This window comes from Coptis chinensis, chromosome 5 (genome assembly GCF_015680905.1).
Source record: "Coptis chinensis isolate HL-2020 chromosome 5, ASM1568090v1, whole genome shotgun sequence".
Taxonomy (NCBI): domain Eukaryota; kingdom Viridiplantae; phylum Streptophyta; class Magnoliopsida; order Ranunculales; family Ranunculaceae; genus Coptis; species Coptis chinensis.
Window position 1 is genome coordinate 89605848 of NC_141460.1, and position 17947 is coordinate 89623794.

The window sequence follows — 17947 nt, forward strand, 5'->3', positions numbered from 1 at the left end:
GCTTTAGCGGAGGTTGCGCGCACTTGATTACGGGTATCTTGTACTATCATAGCCATGGATGATTGATCAGGAAGAGACTTACTTATGAGGAATATATATATATATATATATATATATATATATATATATACAAAACATGTCATTTTAAATCTCCATTAGAAAATGTATTCTTGCTCCCAATCTCCCGTAAACTAACAACATATGAACTTCACATATTGTTTATAAACAACTTAACATAATACGCACTTCACATATAGTTTATAAACAACTTAACATAAATGAATTGAAAGTGTAAGCACTCAACTAAAAATTAAGGCAATTCAATAACAAAATTGAGTTTAGAAAAGTTAGTAATTCTAGAATTTGGTTACAAAAATAATAGAAAATGAAGTTTGCAAGAATAAAAAATGACAAACTTGGAGAGAAGAACTATGTGTCTATGGGTGTGCACAAAATAACAAGGGGTATTTAGCTTTTAGGCCCAATTATAATTAGATAATTTGCGTTTGGTCACTAATTGATCGTTTATTAACATTGGGCCAAAATTGATGGTTGACTGCGTTGACTTTGTGTTTTTCATGACTTGACTATTGGGCCCAAAAACAGGTTTTGTGTAATGCCTAAAACTCCCTTGCACGTGTTTATCTCGAGACTTTTCAACTATCATCAAAATAACTGTCAGATCTGAGATTTGATCTAACGGTCTCAATTAAATAGCTTTAGAATTCGTCTTCTTCACTCTTTTATATTGTGAGGAAGTTCAACCATTGAGAGCCTTCAATTCATTCACAGTTATGCAATTCGCTTTACTCATGTCTTTATTTCTTCAAATTTCTCAACCGGAAAAAAAAGATTCGATATGTACAATCACATCAGTCTTAATCGAAATTTTGATTCTCCTATGCTTCTTTGTCAAAATTAATTAAACTTTGTCTGATGGTATTCATTAGGTATCGACTGTTTTTTAAACAAGTTATTGGTATGGAGAGTTTCGGCGATTTTCTGCAAATTCTCGACACTGATGTATCGTCAAATATCTTATCGTGTATGGATGACCTGTCTGATATTGTTCGTGCTAGTTTTGTGTCCCGTTCTTGGCATCAATGTGGTCAGTATATTTTATTTTCAATTCGTTCTAAGATGAAAACTTGTAAACAACATGGGTTACTGTCTGAAAACCTTTCAGTGTTGTTCTTGCAGTTGTTGAAAATGGTTTCTGCAAGAGGCCGTGTCTTTAACTTTTCCCTGAAGTATTAAGTGTTGTACATGCCATTAAAGTGGAAGACAGGATAACACCTATATTAGATTGGGCTCCGTTGACCTTAGCATGTGTGGTGTGTTTGTTCGCTCGTGTTTTTTTTTGGGGGGTTGTTAAGGGGGATGAGGTGAGTCTTGGACTGTGGTTTTGTGAAGGTAATGCCAGAAAATGATTTCAATGAAAGTTTAGTAATAGATTAATTTTCTTATGAGGAATTCGATCATCAACCTACATTCCAAGTTATTCTTTTGGATTCTGGCGGGATGCTGAGTGTTTTTCCCGTAGTTGGAGATTACGACACGTGTTACAACAAAACGGTCGGAATATAAAGTCGTGCTGGCCGTTGATCTCAAAATAACATTGATCTCTCCACGTTCATTTGAATCACGTGTAGTACACGTGTAAAGGTAAATTAGCCATTTCAGAAAGTATGGATGGATCACCGTCAATTTTGGCCCAATGTCTAATAAACGATCAACTGGTGGCCAAACACAAATTATCCAATTGTAATTGGGCCTAAAAGCTAAATTACCCAAATAACAACAAATAGGTGATCTAGTAAGTTACACATTTGCACTTAGGCTTTCTTTTTCTTGTTTTTTTCTTTTGGGTTTGGGTTGTAGACTGTGGGCCTAAGGTAGGATAACACGGGGGGGAATAGATCTACCCTTGATCATCTATTATAATAAAACAAAATGGATAGACAAAGGGTGGTCGGGATTGCATAGGGATCTGAGTTAGATGAGAGTAGTCTTTTAAAATACATTAATATGTAAAAATGCCAAATAAAGTAAGCTTACTTGATACGTATCAATACATTGTGTTCATAACGTTGGTTCAGGGGATCTTTTCAGATGTTGGTTGAATGCCTCATTTAATTTCCAAGGATTGCCAAATTAATTGGGTTTCCATCCCTCCTATTTCAATTAGAACGCTTCCTCAAATTTCAATTAGATCGAACACTAATTATACTTAATTAATTATTTTAATTATATTTGAAAATAGAAAGAAAACTCTAATACCATAACTCCTCTTTTTGACAAAGACTTTCCAAAATAACGAGTTGTTGTTTACACTTTACAACTTCTTCTTTTCCGAACGCCCTATTTCTCTTCCCCCTGTCTTCATCTCCATTAATACAACCATTAGTGTTTTCCTTACATTGCTCCACTACCATTTATTGCAATTACTCCATTGAGTTAAAGAAGATGCCTGACCAAACAATGCATCTGACCGGTAGCTACTCAATTGCTTATCTCAAGTGTATAAAACCCCAACAAAGCTCCCTCTCCCAACTCCAATAACTCTCTCACCAAATTTCTGCCATCAACGTTCCTCTACCGAATGTAAAAGGTCATATATTCATCTTTTACACAATGCTGCTTTATTCATTGTAATAATTTTTATTTAATTTTTTGGAATCAAACAGAAAACCGCAAATACACGCAAAGGAACATACTAATTTGCAATTACTTTGTAGGTGTACTAAGTTTAATTGTTTCTATGTTCATTCCCTACAAGGGCAACTCTGCCAGCAGCGATAAATTTTCGGGTATGTATTGTCGTCACCACCCCCAACCCACTCTATGTGCAAAAAATTCTTATTGATTTTTCGCTCTTTGTCTGTATTGGTGCTTCCTTTTTGGTATAAAACGTACTATATTTTTTTTTTGTGCAACTTAGTGTACAAAGGAGAACTATATAATAAGTTAGGTGCTCATTCTACAGAATAGAATTTAATTAAATTTGAGTTGTATATCACTCAGCTTTTATGTATTTCAATGTTCACTTAGTGATATGATTGTTGATGTTAAGTTAAACACCATCAAGCAAAAAGAGTAGTGTATCACTCCCATCTCATTGGTCCCCACCTAGAAAGTTCATCATAAGACGAAACTCCTTAGCACAACAAAAATCCATATGTGATTCTTGAGTTCCTGGAATCTTTCCAAAGTAGAGGTTAAAATGTGTTTTGCACAGATATGCATTACAAAATTTTCTTTCCTCTTTCTACGTAGCAGAAATAAGAATAATAAATGTTACACTGGTGTGGATTTAGTATGAACACTCTACCGAAACATACTCATCATGCCACCATAGTCCCCCCCTCCCCAGCTTCAAAAATAAAAATTTATATACTTTAAGAGTACCTAGCTAATCACTTTAGAAAGTTCACTTTGAAAATAAATCGCTTGCAAAACAGGGTAGACAATGCAATATTAAATAGATATATGATTGAATAAATATCTCTTACTTTGTTTTTGTTTTTAAATTGTTACTTTTCCAAACGTAAGATTGGGATCGATGGATACAATACCAGTGCAAGTGAAAATTAAGGAAACTGAGCATGTGATACTGCAACAAAGAACTAAAAATGAATGTGCTTGAATTTCATTAGGCATGCCAACATTGGTTATTGCTCTAGATCGCACTCTGCTCAAGTTCGGTTTGACATAAATCTTCAAAGCGTCTTCATATATACTTATTGACTAATTGAAGTTGATATCAACATGTAGGTCTTCTTCGCTTTATTACAACACAAGTGCAAATAAAAAAACACTACTAATAGGCACTCTTCTTTGAGGTACGTGCACCTCAATATGGGTTTCGTTGTTTTAATTTCAAATCTTTATTATTTTTTGTGCGCATTGATTTCATAGCTACTGATATATTCAAAGTGCTTTTTGTAAAAGGATGAAGGTGTGGGAGAAGTTTTAGTCTCGATTTGAGAAGTTGATGGTATGTATATTCTTTATGTTGTACTATGACTGATCACATTCATCACCAAAAATTTCTTATGGCTTTTAGTGGTCATACACTCATACCGATGCGTTTGTTTAATGATCACTTGGTAGTATGTACCATTAGCTTAATGCACGATATATCATTGATTTGATTGATTATCATACTTAAATGGTAAACATTGGTGTTATTGTTTCGATTGGCATTGTATATCATAACTACTTTAAGAGTTTTACCATGTCCTATATAATATATGTGTATACTTGGTGGAATGCTATAACTACTGTCAGACTTGGATAACTTTAATTTTTAGTTGACAAAGTGTGTTGTATATTATTACTTTCTTGACTTGCAAACCACCTTTTTAATCCATGACTTAAATTTAACATAGAATTTGTATTATCAATTTGTCTTTTATGCTTGAACTCTTAATTAATTTTGAACGATTTTTTTTTTCTTTTCATTTCAAGAGAACCTAGCACTGGGATTAAACTAGCTGCAGGACAAACAATTTGCGTTTAAATAGTTTCTACCAAAATAATAAGAAAGTGAAAGGAAAGAGGGCTTTGGGCCTAGATGGCTTGCGGTTTATAATCTAATCTATTCCTGATATAGTGATATACGTTTCCTAAGAACTTTTAAAGTGGGAGTCTGGGGTTTCAGTTTTACAATGAAGAAAATTAAGTATGGTAAATAAGGAGTTTCCAAAAGAAAGCCCAACGAGATGGGCTTCAACTATGGGCTTTACTAAATAGTCGAAAAACTGTTTCGGATTTTCAAGAGTATGCATAGTTCCCTTTTTGCTTTGATTTTCTTCTCTGTCTCTCAGTTCTTCCTATATGTTTTTTTTTTCTCCTAAATTTTAATCATCTCACTTTTTTCCTCAGTTCAGTTGTGACTCATTTCTCCCCAGGCATTTGGTTGTTTCTTTATAGACCAAAATTCAGTGTTTAGAAATTTGATTACTAATCTTGGTTGAAATGTGGACAGAGATTTCAAGGAAGCTACATACTATCAATGAATACATTGCACTCAGATACTCTCTCTCTCTCTCTCTCTCTCTCTATTTCACTGTACTTTTTGGTTTTTTATATGATATCTTTAGTGTGACTTTGTTCTTCTGCTATCTTATTTTCTCTATTTTTAGTAACACTCAATTTCTATATTGACAGAGATTAAGTCTTGGTTTTTGTCAAGTTAGCCTTGATTTTTCAGAGATTGTCTTTTTCTACCATGTAATTTGTTTGAATTAGAGGCTTTCAACATTATTCTTGAGGCTTCAATTAATCTCAAAAACTATTCTTCCAACGTCTAAGAATTAAGGTGAGCAATTATCACTCCAACCTTCTTAGATGTGTGTCCTCTTTTTTCCTTTCTTTTCGATATACCCTGACTATATCATTTTGAATACCAAAAATGGATTAATGTGTCACACATATATACTCTTGAATCTTGACTACCCATTTTTGGTTACTTTGTGATAGAAATATTAGAAGGAGAGTAAACGACTCAAATCCGTTAATGGAGTCATTTCAGTTATTGCCTTTTATTCTTTGTTTTTGGTGAAAACATATGGTACTTAACTTAGGTGTTATACTGCTACTATATATATTTTCCTTTGCTATAGAATTTGTATGCGGCCAACCTGCAAATTGTATGTACTGTGTAGATTGAACAGTTGGGAATTGGAACTTTCTTGACGACAATTCTTATTAATCTTTGTATTGCATCCATTGGGTGGTTGGCAATCATGGACCTCATACAGCTTGCTAAAAATGCTTGAAAGTGTTCGCCTTCATTAGGTTCTGATCTGATTTTTCAAAATTCAACTCCATAGAAAATGGTGAACGTGAACAATTTTAAATTTGCTGAATCGAGGGTTGAGTGCAAATGTAATTTTGTCGATTAGGTATGTCTCATTGAAATCCGTAAATGACTAAATTTATTACTCATTGAAATCCGTAAATGACTAAATTTATTAGCCAAACAACTCCATCTAACCTATTTCATTCTCTTTCTTTATTTTCCAATCTTTGAAGTGTGCAGGCTGTTGGCGCATACATACATAGTTTCGAAATTAGAAATTAGAAGTCGGAAAAGTTTGATGCCCCCGAATGCATAGGGATTCCCTCCACTGTTTCATCTATGTTGTAATATTGTACCAAACGCGATGATCCTATCAATGGTTGCAAAACATGATCACTTACGATCACTATCCCTTATCTTCCCTATCGCTTTCGTTTGAGATGAGCTTCTGGCTTTGAGAGAAAGACCTCCTTGCTTTCTAAATTCCAATATGAGGGGATTTTACTGGAACTGGTATGAACTCTATTATATATAATTTTCTGTTCAACTCGATTCCTTAACTTAAAATTAGAGTTCCCTGTATAACCTATTAACCTCCATAATTGAGAGAGACGGGTAGCTGGTGCACTGGGCTCCCTAATTTACTTTTTTTTTTCCCAATTCGTTTGTATACTTCCTCCCATATTTTCATTCTATTTTAGTTTTTTTGATTCAATCTATTTCAATTCCTATTACTCCTTTAATAATATCATCGAATGTGTTCACAAAAACAAAAAACCAACTGTTAAGGTATCCTTTTGTCAAATTTTAAGGTTGCTTTCGCCCACGGTACAACAACTCAATAAGGATCGGAATCGAGTGATACAGACATGCACAAACACTTTGTGTTGCGATTCCAATTGGTATGTTATTTGATTTTGGTTTAGTTTGTTGTTGAAGTTTGTTCCTCTGCAATATCTGACATGGTTTAATTTGTTACCCAGGTAAGTTTTGGAACAAGAAGTCCTCCATTTGGCAAAGTGCGTCATTAGCTTTCAATGGATAATTGCAAATATAGACCTTTGGAGGGATTATAGGGGAGTTCAAGTCTCTTCACAAAAGGATGCATGCAAATCAAAATCAAAATTGAGTTAGATTTTATTTAGTTGAGAATGGAGCCTTCCAGTAGAAATATTTCACTTACTACAAGGTGATGCCATGAGCATTAACAACCTACGTAAATGCAATCAAGGTGTAAAGGATTACAGAGTTTGCACTCCAGATACGAAGGGACAATTTATAATGAGTTCCAGACGTAATGGGAAATGATATACTAGGCCAAAGGTCTGCTAGAGCAAGCTTTTATGGAATTCACATTTAAAGTAATTACTACTTGCTTGGATTGGGATGGCAGAAAGAAGAATCTCTTGATCATTTGTTCTGAGAATGTGACACTACAAAGGAACATGGTCATGGATTTCAAAAAAGTTTAAGGTCAACTCCGTCTTTCACAATTTAAAAGACACTATAAATATTTGAAATCGAACAATTGCATCGATTAAACACCTATGGAACACTCAATGGTGTCTGGAATTGTAACTATATGAAAGAACACAAAGTGCTGCAAAAAGACGAGAGTAATAACTTGGAAAACTACAAGAGGGAAGTGATCAGGCAAATTCAGCACACTGGCTCTCTGAAAGCAGCTATGTACACCACAACCACTGAAGTGGAGACCATCATCCCATCAAATAGGCTCTGAAGGTCACCAATAGAGAATGACTACAAATGGGACTTGCCCGATCAAGATACCATTAAAATCAATGTTTAGCGAGCTTCACTTAGTAGTCTTGGTGCTGCTGGATATGGTGCTATCTATATATAGAAATTTAAGATGTGAAATCCTACAAGTTATATGCAAGAATATTGGAGTTGGTACCAAGTATCTTGCAGAAGTTTTAGCAATCCTAAATAGTGTCAAGGAAGCTCTACGCAAATGTCGAGAAAAGAATCTAGGTGAAGTGGACTGGGTGGATGTGTTTACTGCACTTGGCGTGCACCACCCAGCTGCCCTAAAACATCAAACACAGATGAGAAAATTGGTTGAACAAGTTTCACTACTGAGCAATAACAAATACATTGGGAGAAGCAAATTTTGTCGTCATTGATCATGTGGCCAAGCAAGCTACAACTTTACTACACCAAAAGTCCATAAATGTTTGTAAGGAGTTATCCAAATGTGGAGCAACCTATCTTAGATTTGAATAAGTGCATGTACTTCATCATCATATATTTTTTTTGTACCTTATACGTACTCTTTTACTGATATACTTTTTCTAATTCAAAAAAAAAAAAATTGTAGAACAATTGAATTTCATAGAATTCATTTTACTACTATATTTGTTTTTTTAACCATTAGTGTAAATCAAGAAATTCAATAAATGGGGGACATGCGTATGGTAGATATTGTTTTGAAACCCTTCGAGGCTAATTCTCATTGATACTTAAAAGGTTTATTTAATGAATTAAATATTTTGTAAATGAATGAAGAGTTCGCATAAATAAAATTGGTTTGTAAATTAAATGAATTATTACATTTGGAATCCCAATAGTTATCTTTAAAATATATACTACCGTTTCATATACACTTCCATCTCTATGTTTTAAATGCATTTATGTTTGATTAACTTTCATTTTCATTAGACAATAATTTTCCTTTTATAGGTTTTGCAAGTTCTAATTAAGTACTAAAACTCAATCAATATTGGGCTTAAGGTGTGGGGTTTTTTTTTTAATTAGTTGGGGTTCATACATGGCATCAATTTTACGAACAAATAACAATTCAATGGTCAAATTGCCACTAGGTTTGTAGAATGCGTTGAAATGCAATTGAGGGGTCTTTAACTCTGTTCATAACGTTTGAAATAATTAGTTAATGAATTAAATATTTTTTGAAACATTTGCCAATGAAATGCCACACATACTCACACACAATTAGAAGCTCCACCACCATTTATGTTAAGACACTTTCCATCTAGCTCAACCAAATTTTAGAAGAGCCTGCAATTTTAAGAGCATGAGTGAATCATTCTTCTCTACAAGTTCCAAGGCAAAATTTATATTAGCCTTTACTTTTATTAAATTTGATCCAATTTGGATATTATAATTGGTTTGGTTTGTTTTGATATAATTAGATCAGCTGTGTTCAACTGGTTTTAGTGGATCAAATTGCATTTTATGTTGTAAATTGATTTTATTTTTGGACTTCATTTCAATCTCCTTACTCTCTAATTACCCCATTTTCCCCTTTAGTTTGCAACCTCAAATTCTTAATGGAAATATAATTGGAAATATAAGTGTAAATCACTTAAGTTTTATTATTACTGATATTGACTTCTCTTTGATTGTTTTTGGAGTTGAATTCTTGGCACCCAACTTTCATCTATTCAACATATATAATTATGATTAATGGCATATGGTTAACGGTTTGCATCCTCATTTTAACGCATTTGATTGCAGAACTTTAAACTCACATCTATTTGGGTTGGAGATTGCAATGACGATGAACTAATCACTTTTAGTCTTCACATGGTCAACAATCTTTTCACACTATTATGTTTTTGATCCATGCCATAAACGTTGTTTTTTGTTTTGTTTTGTTTTTTTTTTTTTTTTTTTTTTTTTTTTTTTTTTTTTTTTTTTGCACTTAAATTTGTCATTTCTATTTTCACTTCTGTTTGTCTTTTGGAAACTGGAATTTTATACTATAAAGTTTGTGTGTAGGTATTTCATTTTTGTTTCTCTCACTCATTGAGCCTCAACATCACTTGTGATGTAAGTTGGGATCAAATGGTTTGCTCATGATTGTGTTTGTTAAGTTGTTTGCTTCTTAATTCCACATAGCATATATATAATAACTACCAATTGTTGTAAGTGGCCCGTCCGGCAATTCATATTGTACGTCAATAGCCCACGTCGTGTTGCTCAAAATTTCCTATAATTTGGCCAACTTTGTACAATACTACATTTGATTAGGCCCTTCTCATTTATCACTCTCACCATATTGCATGCTTCCTTTTCCTATCGCTCTATTATCATTTTCATACTGATTTAATGGTGTTAATGTCTGAATTGAGTTCCAAGTGATTGGTAGTCCAACTTTTAAACGAGACTGTAAACACAAATTTGTCACAATCAACGCTTATATATCATTATCACCGTAAACACCATGTGTAAGTTTCATCATATTAACTTCCAGGCTTATGAATATGTAGACCCCAAACCATTAATTTACAAGGAAAACCTAATAAATGAGAATGAGGTATGTAGAAGGGACATTATTGAAGCTAGAATGTTCTTGGAAAGTTGAAATCTATCAGTAAGGGAAGTAAGTGTAAAAGCCAAGAAAATTTGCACCAGCTTTCACATCCTTCTTATTTTACTCAACCCAGCACTATGGTGTCTTAGTACAATATTTAGAAATTTGAAGGCTTCTCTTTGGATGTGTAGGAATTTTATCAAGGAGCTATACAACCTCGGACTTAGAATGCCGGATGTAATGGTTTTTCCATGGGGCATTGGCCTTAGAGAAAGAAAAGTTCATTTTATGGAAATTGTTCTATTAAGGAGTTCATGAAGGCTGGTGTCTAGAAATTTCAATGGAAGATTTAGTGATAATTTGAAATTGTATTCTCAAATGGATGTTGGTGTCCTACTTGATTTCATTCCGAGTAAGTGTTGTATTTACATAATTTTTTAATCCGTCTTAATGCTATCTATATCATCATTCATTACTTCATGGGATCCCTTACTTCATTAGCTTCCACGTGTTTTGAACTTTTAATTTTCACTTGATGAGCTGATGTTTTGGTAAGCAAGTAGCATACCATACAACACAACCAGAATTTGTCTAATAGACTTTCTTCTCACTGGGGTTTGGGGTTTGTCCCCATTAATTTGCTTGGAAACTAGATTTTGTTGTAACAACATTTTTTAGAATCTCTTTATTGTGAATGTCGCAGGGTGGTGGTAGTAAGATAAGAGACTCAAGGATATATTTGATTTGATCAATTTGCACTTCACAAACACTGAGTACTAGTGTAATAGAATCTACGACAATGGATCTGCTTGGGTGAAAGTGGCATGGGGCAAAAGCTTAGGCATACACATTTCCTCCTAATTCTTAATCGACAATTTTTCTCTATCTTTCGATTTCATGGGAGTTCAACTCATAAAAGGAGAACTTTAAACTACACTTATGACTCTTGAGGAAGCTCTACGAGATAAGTGTACTTCAAAACCAGTTCTCGATCAAGAATGCATAAAAACAAGTTTTGGACTAAGTTCTTGCAAAATCAGGAATTTTTCTTTTGTTTTTCCATCGATTCATGAATTTATGAAGACTGGATTGGGTTGTAAACATATTCATCTCGATCTGTACATGGTACTATAGAAAGATTCACCTGTCAGTTGCTAATTCTTCTTAAAGTTGCATATAAACTATTCATTGTAGTAATTGATTTGTGATTAGTGCTCATTGTAATTGCCAAGTAAAATGTCCCACTCAACTCGGAGAAAATAGACGAACAAAGTCGACTGATGAGTTGAGGCAAGAGAGTACGACTTAATAGAAGAAAAAACAAGAAATATTTAATTAAGCTAGAAGAAATATGGGTTCTATTATATTATTATTACTAGACTAGAAGATTTAGATTCAGTTCAATCCATTTTCTTATCTAATGCACGACGCTTTGCTATTAATTGGTGGCTTAGGTTTTTCCCATTGAGAGCCTTCATTAAGGATGTCATGTTTGTCACTTCTTATTCCGGTCTTGACTACATAAGTACGGAAAACATGAAATTTGAACTTTTGGGTATATGTTCTCACTAATTATACTATAACTCATTTCCTTGAATAAATTGAGATCAAGACGTATATGCTACTTCATAACCAACCGTGCCTATGGCACGGGTTATACCTAGTACGTAATATAGAACAAGGTAAAGATTTGGAAGAAACAGATTAGGAAATCTCGATTAATAGAGAAGTGAAGAAAAAAAGATAAGAGATTTAGACGAATAAGAACAATATGTTAAAGAAGAAGATGAAGATGATAAGTAGAAAGATAGATATTAGCAAAGATAACTCAATTAAGAGATTCTTGAATAATAATCAAATCATAATCTCTACTAGTAGTATAGCCTATAATGATCGTAGCCTCTTAAATTCATCCGGGTCTTTTTCTGACGCATAATACCCTTGATGAATAATAAAATCAGATGCCTAGATATTTATTAATGAGGACTTCTTTGTCTTTTTATGCCTTTATAAATTTTTAGTACCGATATTATCTTTAAATACAAATATTGCTTAAGACCTTTAAATAGGAGCAATCAGTCTTTTCATGTGGCAGTATATTAGAAAACCAAATCCACGCCATTCTCAATTGTACACATTAGTATAAATGCCATTTAATTAGCAATAATTGGGTTATTTAATAAGAGGTTAAAAGTCTAATTAGAGAATACGAACCGATTATTTTCCCTTATCAAGAAATTGGGCTAGAGAGTCTCATTTAAAAAAAAAACAACTCTAAAGCCCTATCCATAATTTTTTTGGGTTTTAATACCCCTACATTGTTTTTATTAAGCCATAAGTGTTTTTTTAGAAAATCTTTAGAATCTAAGCTTTTGACTCGAGAAGGTGCCACATGTTATTTTTTAATATAAATTATTCTCTTTTTCACCCTTCCAAAATAACTACTTGTTTACCGAGAATAAAGATTGAATAAGATAACTACTTTTAGATAACGATAACTACTAGAACAAAAAAAATAGTAGATTTTGGGTTTGAATCCTATCTGTTTTCATCTGAATGTGGGCGTTATAAACTTATACATTTCAAAATGCAGATGCACCATGTTATAAATTATATATTTTAAAATGCAGATGCACCACGTTATAAATTATACATTTTAAAATGCATACACACCACATATTTTAAAATGCAGATACAAAATGCATTTGATTATTTATTTTGTGGGTTTGATTAACTACTATTAAATGAAACGGGTTGGTTTAGAGTTTAATGTTTATAAATTTAGGATATAGGGATTAGGGTTTAGTGTCTTAAGGTTTAGGCTTTAGGTTTAGGGTCTAGTTTATAGGGGTTAGGGTTTAGTGTCTTAAGGTTTAGGGTTTAGGCTTAGGGTCTAGTTTATAAAGATTTTGGGTTTAGTGTCTAGTGGTTTGGAGTTTAGACTTAACGACTAGTGTCAAATGCCTCCACAAAATATTGGAGGCATAATATTTTTAGTTTTTCATTTCGAAAAGCTAGTGTCTGTGAGGGGTGTACTTTCAGTATATAGCATTTGGGCCCTCATATAGGCACAAATCTTTTGGTGCATTAAACAAAGAAGTAACTCATACACTGATGCACCCTAGATGCCCTCTTTTCATTATATACATTTTTAAATGTGAAGGCAGGTAGTTATAAGTGAATTTTTTTTGTGTGAAATTCAATTTTTGTTTTGTATCCCATCTATTCCTGGTAAAATTGGATAACAGGTGGTTAGTTCCATATTCTGGTCAAATTGGGGTATTAAATTCTAAACAAATTTAAGAGGAGTCTTAGGACTACTAAATATTTATAACTAACTCCTCTAAACTAATTTCGCGTTTCCCTTATCTCCCATCTCTTCTGTTTCTCATAATTTTTTTTTCTCACAATGAACCCAATTGCTATTTTTCGTTCACTCTCACTATGGAATCTCTTCGTATCCATCACTCCATCACAGGCCATGGAGGAGGTGAGACACTGTTATATTTTTATTCATAGATTTGTGATCCCTCTTCAGTTGTATAGCGAAATTGAAATCCAATTCTTAGAAAGTTATTTGTAATCAGATTGTTTTTCTTACTCTTGAAATACTCGGGGTTCTATCTACCAAACCCTTTCGCTGTTTAAACAAAAACGAGGCAACGAAAATCTGTTTCTTCGGCATATGTTCTTACAAATTTTATTTGATTGCTTACGTTTTATTCCTTTAGTTTTGAGTCTGTTAAATCTGTGATTTTCCAAAAGAATTAGAGAAGCATGAGGATTAGAGATATCAAAGCTCATTGATTGCAATGAACAAATTACAGACATGATGATCAACGGTGGCGATGAAGGTTAGTAGAGGTTTCTGAAAATGGCTATTGGTATTTGGGGATTTCATGGGTTTTGTAATTTGAGTATTTGTGTGTATGTTGTGATGATTTAGGCATATAGTGGGGCCTTTCCCACAACAATTTTGGATGTATTGTTTTTAATCTCTCTGTATATTTTCATGCATATTTTCATACACGTATGAGGCATAACCTTTTCTAACCGGCATGATTTGTGCCAAATACGTGTTGTTGAGTATAACACTATCCGCAGTCAGCTTAATACAATTAATAGAAAGCAAGGTGGAAGGTATGATTACTTTCCTAGGCAGAAGCCTCATTTACGATGAAAACTCCAGTCTGGACTCTGAGTTATTCTTGAAATTTTTATTGCATCCCGAATCTATTACATGTCTTCTCTCTGTATTGATGTAGGGCAGTTTGTATCAAGATTTGATGTGGCTAACTTAAGTCTTCTCATTGCAGTTTAGCTGTCCAAGAACTTTCTAATATAGTGAAGCCATAGGATATTGTTACCGGAACAATTTAAATTTAAATTTTCTTTGGGTTTACCATTTTTTTTTTATCCATTCAAGCTTATGATGAATTTTGGCAGGCTAGTGAGTTGAGGGATAGGGAAATGGACCTCAAGGCCCAGATCACAAGTTTAATTGACGAAGGTAAAGAGAAACCCAGGGCAGAGAGTGAGGCAAGTGATTCAGGTCCTGTCGTGACAGAAGTTGACATACAACATATTGTGTCTTCATGGACTGGAATCCCAGTTGACAAAGTATCAAGTGATGAGTTTAATAAACTCCTCAAGATGGAAGACACACTCCACCAAAGAATCATTGGTCAGGCTGAATTCGATTCTATATTGGTAGGGCTGGAATTCTCATGTTGATACTTGGTGAGAAATCTTGATTTTATTTCTTTCTGTCATGACAATTAATTGGTGTGTGAATCAATTTTCTGGCAACAATTAAATTATTTAGTTAATTTTCTATCATTAATGTGTTAGTTCGAAGTATATATCTATAACTTGAAGCTTTAGTTCTCATGATTTCTACTTCTGATTGGTATATAGTCATCCCCGACGGAGTATAATCGCATGGTCTGTAGATTTCGTGGTTTGTCTTGAGTATTGAGAATATATGTAGGCCCTTTTTCACTTGTATATGAGATGTGTTTCTCTTAATAATATTTCATGTCAACTTAAATAACTTTTTCTTTCTCAATCTCACTTTGAAGGGTGCACAGTGCACATGCCAATTTGTCAAGGTTGAAGAAATATGAGGACACCAGTGATCAAATATCCACCAGGCTTCCGATATCTTCCAACTGGCTTACAACTCATAGTGCCTTATCTCAATAACAAGCTCCGTGATCCCCACTTCAAATGTACAATGATTACTGACGCTAATGTTTATGCCTGTCATCCACAGGAACTGGTTGGTATGTAATCAGTTTTACTTATTCATCTCAAACTATATATATGTCTGCCTTTGTTCTTAGTTCATAGTTATTGGTAGGTAGATAACATCTTTTATTGGTTTCTATTATGCAATTCTGCTTCTTCTGTTCTTTTGGGTGTATTGTGAGGGTTTCGTTATTGGAAACTTTATATGAAGTGATGAATCAGACAACAACAACAACGTGAAGGGAGGGTGGAACCATATATTAGATGTAGCATGAACCAATCAAAGAAATAAAACTGAGCAAGATTGATGATCTCTAATTATTGGATTCAGCATTCTGTGTTCTGCTATATATTGTAAGTTGTAACCATTTCTTATATATCATGCCGGAAATCACTAAACTTAGTAGGGAACTATGGAAGTTTTATCGCCTAAACGTTTCATCAGTATATCTCTGTGGTGCTAGATATTCTTCTAATATAATGCATTCATGTTGCAGAAAAGCACAGGTTAAATGAAGAGGACGGCGAAAATACAAAGAGGGGGACAGACCAGATCATGAGGCTGGTAATGGATATTGGAAAGCCAGTGGGTCCAAAAAAGAGTTGATAGATCAAGATAAAAGAAAAGTTGGTCTTACGAGAGCTCTGGTCTATTATGAAGGGAAGAAATTAAAGTCAAGGATAATCCTGGGAAAAAAACAGATTGGATCATACATGAGTTATGGATTCCAAAATATCAAATACCTAAGAACAAGCAAAGCAATTAGATGAAGGTACCTTCTCAGCATTTTCTAACTCTATTTCAACATAATATGATCTGTAGTACAGTTATGAATTCATGTTTATTTGTTTTGAGCACTGCTCGACATTAAGCAAAAGACTTTAGAGCAATTGTATGACTGTCGCGTGAAATCCATGTTTATGCTCCCTTAGAAAACGTAAATATAGGAAACTCTAAAGTCCTTGCATACCGACCATCTCAATTCATGCACAATTCAATAATTTGTTTGTTTTTGTTGTTAGTTTCATTTCAATACTTATGTCATATGGCACACATGAATGAATTAATGTATATGTGACGCTTTGCTTCTTTCAAGTAGATTCATCTCTATCTACTGATTTTTATACATGCTATGCTATTGTTTCAATTCTCCAGCTAGATGATTGGGTATTATACAAAATACACTACAATATCACGAGAGACAAAAGTAAAAGGCAAGAAGGAAGTGACAATGAAGATGATGTTGTTCAAGGCCAAGCTAAAGGTGAGGCAAAAGGAAAAGGCAAGAAATATATAGGAAGCAATGGAAAAAGGAGAAGGCAAGAAGGAAATGACAATGAAGACGATGTAGATCAAGGCCAAGCTAAAGTTGAAGGTAGCAGGAATAATCTAGAAAACTTAAAGGTTGACAGTGAATTTGCTACAAGCATAGAGGAAGCAACGGAACTCTTGGATGAATATTATATACCTGTTAGTTCTGTGGAAGATGTTCTTTTACCCCCAGTCTGCAACAACTTCTGGTCTCCAGAAGATTATGCTCACGATGACAATCAACAAGTACAAGTCCCAATCGGCAATATCTTAAATTCACTGGAAACTAGTAGCGGAGTTGATTATAAAAGCCAAGAAATGTTTGCCAATATAGGTACTTCACAGGAAAATGGTTGTGGAAATGGTTTTAATTGTCACAATGCAGAAGTGTATGATAGCTAGTTTCTCAATATCTAGACTTCACAGGCAAATAGTGTTAAGTGTCATAGGACAGGAGTCAATGATGACCAGCAGTTTCGTAATGTCCATACTCAGGCATATGGTGGAGGCAAGAGTTTTAACTGTCAAAGCGCAGTAGTCTATCAGGCAAATGATGGTGACAACAGTGTCAATTGGCAAGGGGCGGAAGTGTATGGTAACAAGTTTCACAGCGTCCATACTTCACAGGCATATAGCGACTACAGTGGTGCAAGTAGTCGAAGCATAAAAAGCTACAATGATCAAGTTGGCAATGCCTCTGATATATATACAAGCAGACAAAGGATGTTACAGCCGCCTTCAAAATTGGTAGCCTATTTCTGAATTTGGATTTAAATCGTTGGATGGAGTGTCTCCTATTTCTTCTTCATAGTTAGCATACTATTATTTTTCTCAGATTTGTTATATCTAGGATATTGTTGTAATACAACATTCATTTTAGACTTTTGAACCATATGCTGCAGAGGAGTTGTAGGGTTTTACATTGAGGCGAATAAAGTTGCTTCCTATTGTCTTTGTGGAACTCAACATAAGCTCTTATTGTCTGATGAAGGGGCATAAGAATTGCTTAGTGCGCAAAACTTGAAATTTTTGTTAAACCCTTTCAAAGAGTTCACAAAGTAGGGTAGCATTACAAGCTTTTCTGTTGTGTCTGTAGAAGGTATGCTATCAAATAAGTGTTTATATTGTGGCCTTCTCATGTTAATGTCTTTGAGCATAAAGCCACAAACATGGCTCGATAGTTTTTCCAACTTAATTGGTAAGCGCCATTGATGTGGGCCTGCCACTAGAAAATGGCCTTTTGGTCTTTGATGTTACTCACTCCATTCCTGGACTCCTAGGG

The 17947-nt window shown here is 34.0% G+C and overlaps 1 protein-coding gene and 1 long non-coding RNA gene across 19 annotated transcripts; both read left to right on the top strand.

The window, feature by feature from the left end:
* The first annotated feature begins 797 nt into the window (after nt 1–797).
* LOC147499889 (uncharacterized) lies at nt 798–7171 on the top strand. Of its 8 annotated transcripts, XR_015196118.1 has the most exons (7): nt 798–2810; nt 3775–3842; nt 3952–3997; nt 4991–5323; nt 6040–6319; nt 6619–6708; nt 6790–7171. It is a non-coding gene; the product is annotated as an uncharacterized LOC147499889 (long non-coding RNA). The 8 variants fall into 8 exon arrangements; XR_015196115.1 differs by having other exon boundaries at nt 3952–5323; XR_015196121.1 differs by lacking the exon at nt 4991–5323.
* A 6291-nt stretch (nt 7172–13462) lies between these two features.
* Nucleotides 13463–17587, top strand: LOC147499890 (uncharacterized). Of its 11 annotated transcripts, none has more exons than XM_086561648.1 (6): nt 13463–13593; nt 13869–13957; nt 14550–14843; nt 15185–15707; nt 15851–16126; nt 16510–17587. In XM_086561648.1, the coding sequence occupies exons 5-6, from the start codon at nt 16121–16123 to the stop codon at nt 17065–17067; spliced, it is 564 nt and encodes a 187-aa protein (XP_086417774.1). In that variant the 5' UTR covers nt 13463–13593; nt 13869–13957; nt 14550–14843; nt 15185–15707; nt 15851–16120; the 3' UTR covers nt 17068–17587. The 11 variants fall into 11 exon arrangements, with proteins under 11 accessions (XP_086417774.1, XP_086417776.1, XP_086417773.1 ...); XM_086561650.1 differs by having other exon boundaries at nt 14555–14843; XM_086561647.1 differs by having other exon boundaries at nt 13869–14843.
* Nucleotides 17588–17947: the final 360 nt, after the last annotated feature.